This window comes from Triturus cristatus, chromosome 3_1 (assembly GCF_964204655.1).
Source record: "Triturus cristatus chromosome 3_1, aTriCri1.1, whole genome shotgun sequence".
Lineage (NCBI taxonomy): Eukaryota > Metazoa > Chordata > Amphibia > Caudata > Salamandridae > Triturus > Triturus cristatus.
Genome location: NC_140583.1, coordinates 459,071,105 through 459,084,694, shown reverse-complemented (window position 1 = coordinate 459,084,694; position 13,590 = coordinate 459,071,105). Strand labels below are relative to the sequence as shown.

The following is a 13,590-nucleotide window of genomic DNA, read 5'->3' as shown; positions in this document are numbered from 1 at the left end:
TACGTTTGTTTCTTCAAAATTTGTGAATTTTTCTTTAAATCACTGCGGAGACAACATGATTTCGTTCAAACAGTTTATTGAAAATCTTCTCATGCGCTGTGCGCCCATCCAGGCTTCATACAACAACACGTTCCTGTTGAAGTCAATCATTTCATGGAAAAGACGTGTATATTAATATCCAATGCATTTCGAGCCATTGTGGCTCTTCGTCAGGGATCTATACAATGAAGTAAAAGAAACCACTAAGCCAGCAAGTCATAAAACAACCATTGAAATAATACACAAATAATGGCAAACGTCCCACTTAACCACCCTAGTCCCAATCTCAGTGAAAAAGTGAGAAAAACAAAGCCTCTCTACAGATACACCCATATTACCACCCTCGTAAATGTCTATTGTGCCAAAATAATGAAAACCACCAGCGTACCAAGCATTCGTTTTTACTTTCCAACACTTTCTTTCCTCCCAACAATGTTATAAATATTTCCCACAACCCGTCTCTCTATGCTGCAGTACTATAATGATGTTACCTTAAAAAGCCGCCAAACTGCAACAGAATCACCTCATGCTGTTTGTTATGTTCCTAATAGTCCTTGGCTAACGTGCGCTATACTGATTAAGTACCCCCTCGTGCACTAGATGATTACCGGCACCTGGAAAATCTATTTAGTCACGTGACCTCAATGACTGCACTCCGTTCTAATAGAAACTTTGTCAAAAAGGCTCAAACTCCCACAATACATTTCCCACTGAAGCCAATGGACGTCAAAATACTCGTACTCTACCCCACCCCTGAAACAAAAAACAAAAATGACACATAATCGCTGCGAACATATTGACTCTCTGCAATAAGGAAAAGGACATCGATTTAGCCAAACCTCAACATAATAAACAGTTAAGTGATAATAAATCAAAATCAAAAACATGAATGTCACATGATTAAATTGCTGTAGTTTCTATGAGATGTAAAACATCACTTCATATGTCTCAATTCCATTTAGACGCTGTCTCCGAAGTGACAATATAACGTGTACTTTGTTCTCCATGATCAAAAGTTTTCGTAGACACTGGGGTGCATACCTCGTGGAGGCGAAAATAATTGCTAAGCAGAAGACATCAATGAGGATGCACTCCTTCCCTTTTGTTGGTAAATGTTGAGTTGATTTGTTCGAATCGACAATGCGTGCGATCAGTGACTGTGAAACGCCTCCAGTCACAGTGAATACTACAGTAGACATAAACAGGAGCATTTTCGTTATGCTCCAAACTGTCGCACTGCTGAGTGTGGGAAAAGCCCCTCCAGTATATCAATTAATCCAGGTAATCCATAATTTAACACACTATACCAAATATTTTACGTTTGTTTCTTCAAAATTTGTGAATTTTTCTTTAAATCACTGCGGAGACAACATGATTTCGTTCAAACAGTTTATTGAAAATCTTCTCATGCGCTGTGCGCCCATCCAGGCTTCATACAACAACACGTTCCTGTTGAAGTCAATCATTTCATGGAAAAGACGTGTATATTAATATCCAATGCATTTCGAGCCATTGTGGCTCTTCGTCAGGGATCTATACAATGAAGTAAAAGAAACCACTAAGCCAGCAAGTCATAAAACAACCATTGAAATAATACACAAATAATGGCAAACGTCCCACTTAACCACCCTAGTCCCAATCTCAGTGAAAAAGTGAGAAAAACAAAGGTTCAGGTGGGTCATCTCTGCCTATTCAGGTCAGCCTATTGTTTGCTCCTGGTAGTAGTTCAAACTTCACTACAGGGGAGCCATCAGCTGCTGGTTGACAATTGCCAGGCACTGAAAAGCATTAGAAACTTTAGGCAGGACAAAGGTAACTTTTCCAAAGTATCTTTTCTGTGTAGACAAAAATCGACTTAATTATTAAATTAGGTTTTCTTTAACCCTTAAAGAATCCTTGAAATATTATTGTAGCGGTTTCCTCAATAGAGATAACCTCTATTAAATGTAATAGTGTATCCCTGGGTTTTCCTATTAAACAGCTAACCCCTCTACAGTGAAAATAGCCTTTAGACCTTTTCACTGTAGGGACATGTTTATCATTAGACCTTTACATGTCCTACTTTTTATGGGCAATAAGGCCTACTTAGTAGTGACATTTAAACATTTAAAAGGAAGGTTTAGGTCATTCAAAAGGGGTATTTTGGCAGGTCAAACTTGCAGTTTAAACCTGTACAGCCAGGCTACTCATGGCAGTCCTGCAGTCATGTTTACATTGTCAATGGATGGTACAATGGGTGCTGCAGCCCACTTGTGACATTTAACTTGCTGGCCTTGGTTATACCTTGGTATTATGTACTAGAGACTTATAGGTAAGTTAAATATGCCAATCAGGAGTATACCAATTTTATTTGAAAGGAGGCGAACGAGCACGGGTAAAGTGTACAGAGTTCTATAGCCAGAAAGAACTGGGTTCAGCAAAAAGGCAAAAAAGTGATGTTTCCCCTGCAGAAAGGGCAAGTTTCTAATAATGGATGTGAGAAAAAGCCCAACACTTTGCTACAGAGCAAAAAAGGGCTGTATACAATCGATGTTTTCTAGTTGGTAGAGCAGAGGAAGGGGGATGAGAAGGAGGCTCACAGAGATATTGCTTCACAGGGGCAGTGGTTTACAATATTTATTTTATTTATTTATTTAAGAGATTTGTAGAGCGCGCAGCTACCCAACAGGGTCTCCCGGTGCTAGAGGCAGACAGTAGCAGGAGGCACAGCGACTCTACTAGGTGGCAGATTCAGACAGGGCAGTTGAAGAGCATGGTTTTTAGGTTCTTACGAAAAGTAAGAAAGGAGTCCGTTTCTAAGAGCTACCGGAAGAGAGTTCCAGAGTTTTGGTCCTAAAACAGAGAAATAGCGACCCTTAATACAAGCTCTGCGAAACCTAGGCGTGGTAAACAGTGCGAGGTTGGCGGATCTCAGCAATCGGGAAGGGACATACGGAGACACCAGATCTTGAATATAAGGGGTGAGACCGTGTCTAGCTCGAAACATGTAACATAAGGCCTTGAAAATAATCTGTTTGTCAACCTTCAGCCAGTGCAATTTATGGAGCAAGGGAGAGACGGAAACATGTCTCAATAACCATAAAAGAAGGCGGGCGGCTGCATTCTGGATGATCTGCAAGCAGTGAATCAAGGCCTTATCAGCGCCCAGATACAGTACATTCCCATAGTCCAGTCTGGACGTTACCAAGACCTGAAGCACTGTTCTTTGGGAGCTTAGAGGAATCAGCCAAGGGCTTTTCTTGAGCCATTTCATAATGGAAAAGCAGGAGGCTGTGAACTTGGAGACCTGTGGTTTCAAAGAGATTCTTATCAATGAGGAAGCCAAGATGCTTAGCCTTATCAACCGGCACAGGTAGAGGCCTAAACGAAGCAGGCCAGTGGTTAACTCCCCAAAGTTCGGAATTATTACCCAGGACCAGGACTTAGGTTACATTGTCATTGAGTTTAAGGGCATTTCTATTCATCCAGACAGCAACGTTGAGCAGGCCTTGCCCGAGGAAGAAAGGATATTTGTTTTGAGCATCAGATAGTGAGAAAATAATTAGTCGGCATCCTCAAACAATCCGAGTTTTGACAGTGGGTGGGGATCAAGCAGAGAGCCAGACTTGATGGTAGCCAGTAAGGATTGCAATAGTGCCAGATCCAGAAGGGCCAGAAATCGATTTTCAAGGGCTTGTCTGACTTGGCTGTGGGCGGACCAACCACTGGAAGTGGGACCAGTGGCCCAAAAGATTGGGTGTTAGTAGTTGGCGGTGTTGCTAACATAGAAGCATCTGCTTCTAGTTGCCAATGAATTAGCTCAACTTTCTTTAGAAAAAGAGGGAAGTTAGTCACACTGTTGTTGAGAAAGAGCGGGGGCGGTGTGAATGTGGTAACTGAGGACAGATCATTTACTACTTTGAACAGAGTTTTTTGACAATCTTGGGCATTGGTAATCAATTCTGTATAGTAGTCTGCCCGTGCAGCTTTGCAAGAGGCATGATATTTTTTCAATCCGCTACATATTCAGCTTTGGCCATGGGAGCATAATGCTTCCTCCAAACTTTTTCATGGGATTTACAGCCCTTTTTTTCTAAGCGAAGGCTATCATTAAACCAGGGTGCCGAAGGACGCAATCTGCCTTGTGTTTTAGATGATCGAGGCCGAATTGAGTCAGTGGCCCTTTCAAGCCAGTGATGTACCGCGATTTGATCGATATCCGGTAAGTGAGCCAGAGCGGGGATGGTATGTGAAAGCTATTTGTTTAGTTCCATCATATCCAATTTCTGTTAGTAGTTAGGCATGACGACCGAGGCAAAGAGGAAGAAGGGACTGTGATATTGAAAGTTACTGCTTAATGATCTGTCCAACAAAGTTGAAGCGGGGGGACAACGGAGAGGGAAGAGAGGTTGGAGACGATGGGGTCCAGTAGATGTCCCGCAGGATTCAAAAGGGAAAGATTAAGTCATCTCAAATCCTCTACGAGGGTTAAGGTTAGTTTATTTTTGGGGTCCTCTAGATGCAAATTAATGTCTCAAAGTAAAGTTCACTGGCTGTAGGATATGTATTGTCAAATAATCTGGTAAAACTGGCACCAATTACTAGGCGGTCGTCTGGGACAGTAGATAAGGGCCCCAGAAAGCATGAACTTGGGTGAGACAAGAAGAGAGAAGTGAAGAGCAGCGGTTCCTTTCAGTGGGACTTCCTGCTGTCTTTTTTTTGTTATATACCCCCTGAAATGCTAACAGCATTTTAACTCATTGAAGCAAACAGGCCTTTTTTATTTTTTTATTTTACAGAACACATACTCTGGTGCGCATGTGCCTGCTGTCGCAGTTTTTGCCGGGCTTACTGTGCTTCAGCCCTGGCCCTCTAAAGCCTGCTAGGCTTCGGGACCACACCCCCTTTTACGATGGTGCAGCTCGCTAATTAAACACAGCCCGTGTGTGTTCGGCTTAAGCCCTGTGCTTCCCGAGGCTACCTGTCAATCAGCGAAGATGCACACTGCCTTTTCCCTGTGAAGAAATGTTAAAGGGGCAGGGCTCAAGAGAGGCTCCGGATATTTGCATTGCGTCAGCTCACTGTCTTCCCCTTTAGAATTACTGTGTATTAGCGCTTCTGCAGTAACTTTATACTTCTGTGAGGTAAGGTTTGAAACATGAAGGTGATGTGTAGGCCTCGCAAGGCTGACCTTCTTTAAAGTGCTGTTTTGGAACAGATGGATGTGTGGAAGGAAGTTAATTATTATAGAATCGTGCTTGCTTTGAAATAATTTTGGAAATCTTGCAAAGACCCCAAATAGCAAAATGCATCGGGGTCACAAAAAACACTCTAGGTTTACGATGTTTCAAATGTGGATCCCCTCACCTTCGCAAAAGTTTGTCAATTTAATGCCGACCTATACAGGGCATATTCTTGTTCAATCTTTCCAGGGTTTGCAGTGATGGATATTTTTTCGAGTATCATGCATTAAGTACGATTTCCTCAAACATCTCGGGCTCGCTTTGTCACTTTTATTCTTGTGCAGCACAGAGCTACAGTGCCGTAAAATGTGAAAAAAAAAAGTTGTCATGTGGCTCTGTGCATCTGCTAGCCTCTTTAGTCACAGCATATCACGTGATCTGGTTTATGACCATACTTTCAGGTGAGGTCAGGGCTTTAAAAGGGCCGGTTATATTCAGTAATACTTTAAAACGGACATTGAAACGGGTCCCTAAAGGGCCCTTTGTTAATGTTATTAGTCGTAATGGCAAAAACACTGATCAGTTTATAAAAAATGAATGCAAAAACGTTTTAGGTAACCTATGTCAGCTATTTAATTTCTATTTATAGTTCACATGTTTTACTTAATCTTGCATTCCCTAAAAGCGTCCACTAAAAGCAGGATGCCGTGTTTCTACATTTTTTAGGTCTCGCCTGGTGTTAGCAGCGTGCATGCGCTGCTCTCGCCATGCAAAGGTCTTTTGGAATCAATACGGATTCCAGATATGCACGTGGGGACTGGATGCTTTACTCATGGCGTGAGACAGACGTACTATATTTTTTCACATTGGCGGTGTTTTAGCTTGTATTTCGTAGGCACGGGGATCAGAAGCTTGTTCACAATCACAGAATGGTGAGCCAGCGCTGTGACTCGAACCTGCTTCTCGCTAGCTCCAAAGTCGGCAACTCTTGCCTTATGCCATAACTTTGCCCCCAAGAACTAAACCATTTTCAATATTTGTACAACAAAGCCATAGTTGTTTGTTACTTATCTTCTGCAGGCAACAACCAATGACAAAGCCAATAGTCATGGCTTCTTGTAGGTGTAATCTGACTTGTTTTATATATCTGGATGCACTGACAGGAGTAGCAAAATGCCAGTCGGGCAGCACACTATGCTGAGCACAGATTTTTATCTTAAGTCTTTTAAGCCACGCCCTTAATTTCGTTGGCCACTTTTATATTTGCATCACAGAATTTTTCCGATTGTACTTTCTTTCTGTGGGTCAATTTTCTTTCCTCGTTTAACCATTTTTCCACCACCCTGTCCAGGAGGTTGCTCTTCTTCCACCCGCTGTCCTTGTGGCTTATTCCCCCTCCCACCTGCTTGTCCGTTTTGCTTCTTCTTTGGCACCACATTTTGTTCTGCTTTTCTCCTTCCGTGTTACTTCTACACTGGTTTTAATTTCGGGGTCTGTGATTTTCTTAACTCTTCATTCATAGCGTATGCCTCCGCCATGTTCAAATAATGTCAGCACTACACTTCAACCCGGGGCTTTAAGTGGGCCCGGTCCAAGCAGGTGCTGCAACGGGTCCCTACCGGGGTCTTTGTTTTTGCCCTCATCCTATGGGTGAAATGAAAAAATCTGAACTGGGCAGCAGTTCATTGTTTTGAATGTCTTTTTTTTTTTTTTGCAATTCTCTATAGTGCAAACTCGGACCGAAGTTATTGAAGCGTTTTACATGGGCACCAATTGCTTACACAAAGACAACGTTAATGTTATTTTTGGTAGGCACAGGAATCAGGAGCTTGTCCAGAATCAGAGTGGCCCGCCTTTGGGTGTGTTTTTTACTTTGTGGCACCCACCCACTACATTCTGATTGTATTTCCTGTGTTTGTCGCACTCTTTTTTTCACTCAATTGGACCCGTGCCGCAAACACAGCAGCTCTGTGTCTTCCCTGCCACGCATCTTTCAAAAGTTCTTTGTTTATTTATGCTTTCGCTCCCCTGTCGCACACGTTTCAAAAGTCCCTTGTTTCCTATTTCTGTACATGCTGAAAGCAGCCGCCCGCCATTTCCTTTAGTTTTCTTTACTTTTGATGCAATCATGGCACCCGTGCAGTTGACATGATTGTAACAAAAGTAATGAAAACGAAAGGAAACGGCGGCCGGTTGCTTTCAGCATGTAAAGAAATTGGAAACAAGCTTTTGGAATGCAATAGGTCTCGCATTTACACGAGTTTAATCTACTGGCATTGTAAATGACAATGCCTGTTATTTAGGTTTTAAAAACCAAAACATAAATAAAAGGCATTGTCATTTACAATGCCAATAGCTCAAAGTCACGTAAATGCGAGATCTGTTGCATTGCAAATGCTTGTTTTTTCATGAGTCCTATTACACTTGTTTAGTGCTTACTATGAAGTGAGTCCTTTCCAGGTGTTTGTAACTGGCCACGATTGAGAGCTCTGTACAAGTTTCATACAGTGCATGCCACTGTGTCAAAACGGTGTTCATACTTCATTGTCATCTAATCGTTGGCCTCTCTGCAGAGCGCACAGAGCAATGGTCACGTATTCCAGTTGCAATTGTTCAAATGTGTGAAGAAAATAGGCAGTTGTCAAAAAATGAACAAAATGAAAGTAAACAAAAATGCAGTGCTGATAGTTGAGTAAGTGCGCTGTGTGTTGGGGGTATGGGAGGAAGTGCATTTCAGGAGAGAATGAAAGAAGGTGCTGAAGAGTAAAGGGACGAGATGCGAGATATGCTGATGGAAAAAACTTATGCCGCCTTAGGAGGAAAGTTCGACCATTCAAACTGACCGCAAGTGCAAAGGAATTGATGCGCCTCCGGAGAAAACGTCTGGCATAAAGTATTAGGCATTGGCCTTAAGTTGTGGAGGGCCTGCAAGGTATAAACTGTAGGGCTGGTGAAAAAAAGACCAGGGTCTCTAGTCCCTGATCACAGCCAGATGCGGACGGGCACAGACTGGTTTGCCTTTGGCGCGTCCGCTGCTCGAGTCCGCACCATCATAGGTTAAATAGGCAATCAGGCAGAACAAATAGAGTGCTGGCTGCCGGAAGTCCCCAGTCGGAAGTGATGTGAGCGTTCTCTCTGCCCTCCACACAAACGACAATGCAGCCGCAGCGGACTGAAGCAGGAGGCACAGGGAAGCTAGGAAACATGAGCAAAAGTGCCATAAAATGTTTAAAAATGTAAGCATAAAAAGTATTAAAATATTGCACACAGTACAATAGAGATAGGAGGATGCTTGTGTGAGATTTACAGGATTACTTCTGCAGTGAGGGAGTGACCGAGCTGCTGCTGGGGGAGTGTGCTGGCCGTGGGAGTGTTGGGAACTGGAATACTTCAGGGTGATCTGGTATTCAGGTTGTTACCCAGAGATCAGGTTAGTTTAATATTGTTTTTCAGCTCCTTGTGGTGCAGAATTTTCTGATTGTTTTTGCGTGGGTCTGTGGATTTACATCTTGTATGAAATTGTGTTTTGCTTACAGATATAAAACTGAAATATACATATTATATAGCACAATAATGTTATTTTGTATTTTTCTTCAGGCTGCCGAGATTAAGAACAAAGAATTAGAAGAACGAGTCAGAACTCTGAAAACAGATGTTGAAGAAAGCAAGCACAGGCATGGACACCTTAAAATGGAACTCAAACAATTTTTGGATGTACTAGATGTTAAAATTGATGATTTACATGAATTTAGACATGGACTGTCCAAACTGGGAATCGATAGCTAAAGATTTGCTTGCTCTCATTCTGTAGTGGACTGATGGTTTGGTGTTCTTCCCTCTGTGTTTTATAAAGTATGAATAGAATAATCAACTTGCATAGTTTTGTACGTCGAGGTGAGTTTGCTGTGCATTAACAATTGGACTTCTCACTTGTTTTCATGAACAATTGCTGGTCTGACCTTGTAGGTTTGAGAACAGATTGATTCCGTTTCAGGATTCTGTAATTTGGTCTTCCTGAAATGGATACGTTATTTGTGTTTTCCAAAACATTTGCACATTATTCAAGGGCTGCTGCAATGATAAACACTGAAACCTTGTATTTTCTAATAGAAAATTCACATTTTTTATCACCAAGAAATGTTGCTAGTTTAGTAGATAACCGAAGTTAGTCTGTGCAGCTTCTTTGAGCCGATAGTTCAGCTTTGTGTTACTACAATCCTGGCAGGGCTGCAGTCTTGGGTTGTGAACAGATATCTAATAAAATCAGAATTATATATTAGAAGTGAAACCTGTAGTATAAACTGCACATTTTACAACTTTTTTCACTTTGACTTTAGATGTAATTGCATCTAAATCAATTTACATGCAGAATTTACAGAATTGGTGGTTAAGAAATATTTGGCAACAATTATTTTATTGGCGATGTGTAAATTATGACAAAATACATTTTAATAGTGGACAAATTGTTTGCAGTGTTATTATTTTTGTTTTTTAACTTAATATTCAGTTTCACTTGACCAGATAACTTAGCCCAGTATTTTGGGTGACAATAGTGTTTGCATTTGTTTAGCCTGGGGTACACATCTAGTACAGAGCTGATAATTGGTGTTCACACTTAGTTTAGTCTGCCTAGTCACAATCGCATTTCAGGAAGTATGTCTGCAGGTATAAAACCTACCTAGAAGCTTTCGGCCACAAAATACCAATTTGAGAAGATTTTTTTTTTGACCAAGATGTAAAATGTCATGTTGGCTACAAAAGCAAGCGTTCATTAAGAGATATGAAGTGTCACCATATGTCATGCCACAAAAACTTTAGTGGTCTCTTGAAACATATGCTTAAAACATGTTCTAATACAGTATGATACTTTCAACACAATTTGATTATCTAGTTACACCAAATTGATGAGTTTGCAGCACAGCATATCTCAATATAACCCGTTTATTGTAATGTGTTTCCTCTGGTCTCGCTATTTGACTTGCAGCTGCAGCTACAGTCGGCTCGGTGTTATTAATTCTTAAATCATGTGTAAATACATTGTGATAAATCGGTGTGGCTATATCTAACCATAAGAGTTTTGCTTAACTATGGCTATTGAAATGTATGGTAAGTTGACAAAATTGATGGTTTCAGATTTCTACTCCTGCATTGATGAAGGCAATGGATGTGATCAATGATTGGGTCATATTATTGATATGTCTTTCTCATTAAAACTAAGTTTGTATTATCAGTTTCTCACAGGCACTGAATGAACCCTTATCAGCCCACTTCTGGCGAGGGTACATTTGTACATTTATTCAAAGTATGTCATTTAAATACTTACACTATAGGAATATAGATAAATACTGTATGGAATTGCAGAGGTCCCTACATGGATTGCCATCTAATAACATTTTCGATGAAGGTCTGATATAGGATATTTTTCAGAAATGGTTTTCTTCCTTTTATGCCTTGCCTTTCATTATGTTTTCTTTTCAGTTGACTTGAAGGTTTGTGTATTTAATATGTGATATTTATTAAACCATAGAGTAAAGTTGCACCAGGTAGACCTATTAATTGAAGGCTCCCAAAATGTGTTAGTTCAAATTATGAATATTGGTAAATTAAATTGAATCTTACTTCATGCGTATAATAAACTGGAATTATTTCAAAAACCTTGTAGCACTTCAAAACAAAAAACGTAGAGATACATTAACCCAAATGATAGATGGTTATGGAAAATTACAACCTCATGAAGAACTGAAGATAGCTATGTGTTGCCAGTCAGGCATATTTAAATCATAAATAACCAATGTACTGCAAATTTGTATGTATTGCCTCTGAGTGAAGGCAGTGTTATACAGGATAAAATGATTGGCCAGTATCATATGCTAGAAAACAGCACTGCCTAAAAAAGGCACATCATTTCCTATGTCAGCCAAAGACGTATTCCTTTTTCAACATCTCCCAAAATGAAAAGGGTACCCTACTCAACACTTAACAATAAAAACCCCATTTAATTAAGTTGCAGTCCAGTATGGCTCTCAAATTCATTCAGAACCTTCACAATGAGTACCTATGTTTGAAGCCTCCAGTAAAGAATATTATTCCACAAATTTAAGAGGGTATTCATTTAGCATTCTGAGAGAATAGCGGTGCTTTGAGCGTCCCTTTGCCTTATTACTAAAGCTTCTCTCAAATCTAAGCTGTGGCTGACTGAGTAATGGATTCTTGCCGCCGAACCATGTTCTTTGTTCATACAAGTAACGCAGAAGTCAGAAACTAGAAGTAGAGTTCAAGATTAGGCTTCAGTGCAGGTGCAATGTATTACCTACTAGTAGAGAGGCTCTAGTTTGATTAATTCTTCATTTTAAAATCAACTAGACTGACCTATTAATATTAATTGAATTTTAGAAACTAAATATATATTAATACAATTGAAAAAACATAGCTTTATCACATCAAAGTACAAAAACACAGGATAGTGTATGATATTGAAAACATTGAGTGATGGAAGACTATATGGAGTCCAACAAATGATGATCTGTTGACCTGCAACAGATCAATGAGAACTCTTGAGAAATTAAAATGGCATAAGCATGTTTGGAGATACTGTAATATATTTAGCTTGTACATTGACAAGATGGATTGTATTTCAGATTGTGCTTCCTAAAGTCATTGCATTTTCTTTCCTAGAATTGAGAACAATATATTTGCTGCTACATTAAGAGCAACTTGCCTTTGAACTGAAATTTATTTATTCATTCTCTGGTTCAGCTGTTAACTCATTTTGTTGCTAGCACTCAGTTGAGGGAGAGCACCAGTTGTTTAACCAAGAACATGTTCATCAGATATTGGTGCCTACATACTTGATGTTGTACTGCATGCATGCAGAGTTAGGATGTGAACATTTAGTTAGTTTGAGTTGCCCAAAAAAGACTATTGCTTGTAAAGTTGTTTAACAAAACCAATGAGGTGCAACTTTAACTTGTGTTCTGGTTTGACACTCGCTTGCAATACTTTGTAGCCATAAACCAGCAATGAAGATTGGTATCAAACATTTTCTGCTTCATTCCCAATCTAATAATATTTTGTAAAATTACATACAACTTTAGTGCCTCTAAATTCCCTACATAACAAACATTTCTTGAGGCAGTCACATATTTTGCTTGACAGTGACCTTTCAAAATATTGCAACCCATTTCTAGTAGCAAATTTCAGCATTATTCCTTTCATACTCATTTAAACCAAGCCTGACCTGCTCTAGTCCAGTAAAAACAAAACTTGTGCAGACCCAAAGCTAATTGGATTTTTGTTAGGATATCATCTACAAATATCTTTCTTACCTTGTGGTTTACAAGTGTTTGTGTGATATTCCTTGTGCAGACTTTGCAGTTAGACACACTCTTTTTGAAGTATGCGGGGCATCATTTAGCCTAGCCTGGTGTCTAAAGCATTTATTAAAGAGAGCAATAGGCCACTTGAAGCATATTAGTAAAATAAGGCATGCAAGATTCTTGAATTGAAAAGTAATTAGATTAATTTATCCTGTATTAATCACAAACCCAAAGTGAAACTAGAAAGAAATAATTACACTAGAAATCTGAATGGTGAAAAATGTGAACAGTGGTAATTGGACCTGAACAGTTGGAGTGTTTTAGAACTTGAAAATATCAACTGAACTGACCTTAAATAAGTATATAGGTTATGCAATTTCATCAAATTGCATTTGATGAATATACTCCACCTTATATTCAAGTTCTCCATAGAACATCAGTCACTGTGCATTCATTAGTTAGACATAATATAGCTTCCTATTGCACATTTATAATTTTACCTCCAAGAGAAATTGTGGATTTGTTGTTATGGTTACTACAAAAATCGACTTGCCATCATTTGTGTGGAGTTGGTTATCACCAAACTCAGAACTTTTTCCTGCAGTGCCCTGTATTGTATGCTCAGCTAAAATGATGTACAGTGACCAAAAGAATGTAGAGAGGACAATTTGCTAAGCCATACTGTACACTTTAGTGCCTTGATACAGGGTACAGCCCACACCACCGTATTCTAAATAGCAAAAAGTTTGTGTATTAAGTGTACGTACAAAAAATTACATTTTACCCAAAGCTTGTCATTATTTTGCCTACTTGCCCATGAAAAATAAATGGTTATAAATAAACAGCTGCTTTTGTATATGCCACACATATGAATATGAAGATGTAATATGGTGGTACAATAAAACACAATACCTTGCTTGATAGTGACACTGTTTTTTACTGTTTTTAGTCACTGTCTTGAGAAGGTTGCTTTTGTGCATCATGTGACAGAGTAGTATGTACATCAGGAAAGTTTTAAGAATTTGATATGTTGCATGAATGTCCTCAGTACTATTATGTGCATGACAGGAACA

The 13,590-nt window shown here is 39.7% G+C and overlaps 1 protein-coding gene across 2 annotated transcripts in view; it reads left to right on the top strand.

Moving 5' to 3' along the window:
- The window catches only part of HOMER2 (homer scaffold protein 2), a 511,148-nt gene extending 500,298 nt beyond the window's left edge, over positions 1-10,850 (top strand). For both annotated transcript variants that reach the window (XM_085644272.1, XM_085644271.1), the window contains exon 9: positions 8,799-10,850. In XM_085644272.1, the coding sequence (XP_085500398.1) occupies positions 8,799-8,987 (189 nt within the window). In that variant the 3' untranslated portion in view covers positions 8,988-10,850. The remainder of the gene's footprint in view (positions 1-8,798) is intronic.
- The last annotated feature ends 2,740 nt before the right edge of the window (positions 10,851-13,590 follow it).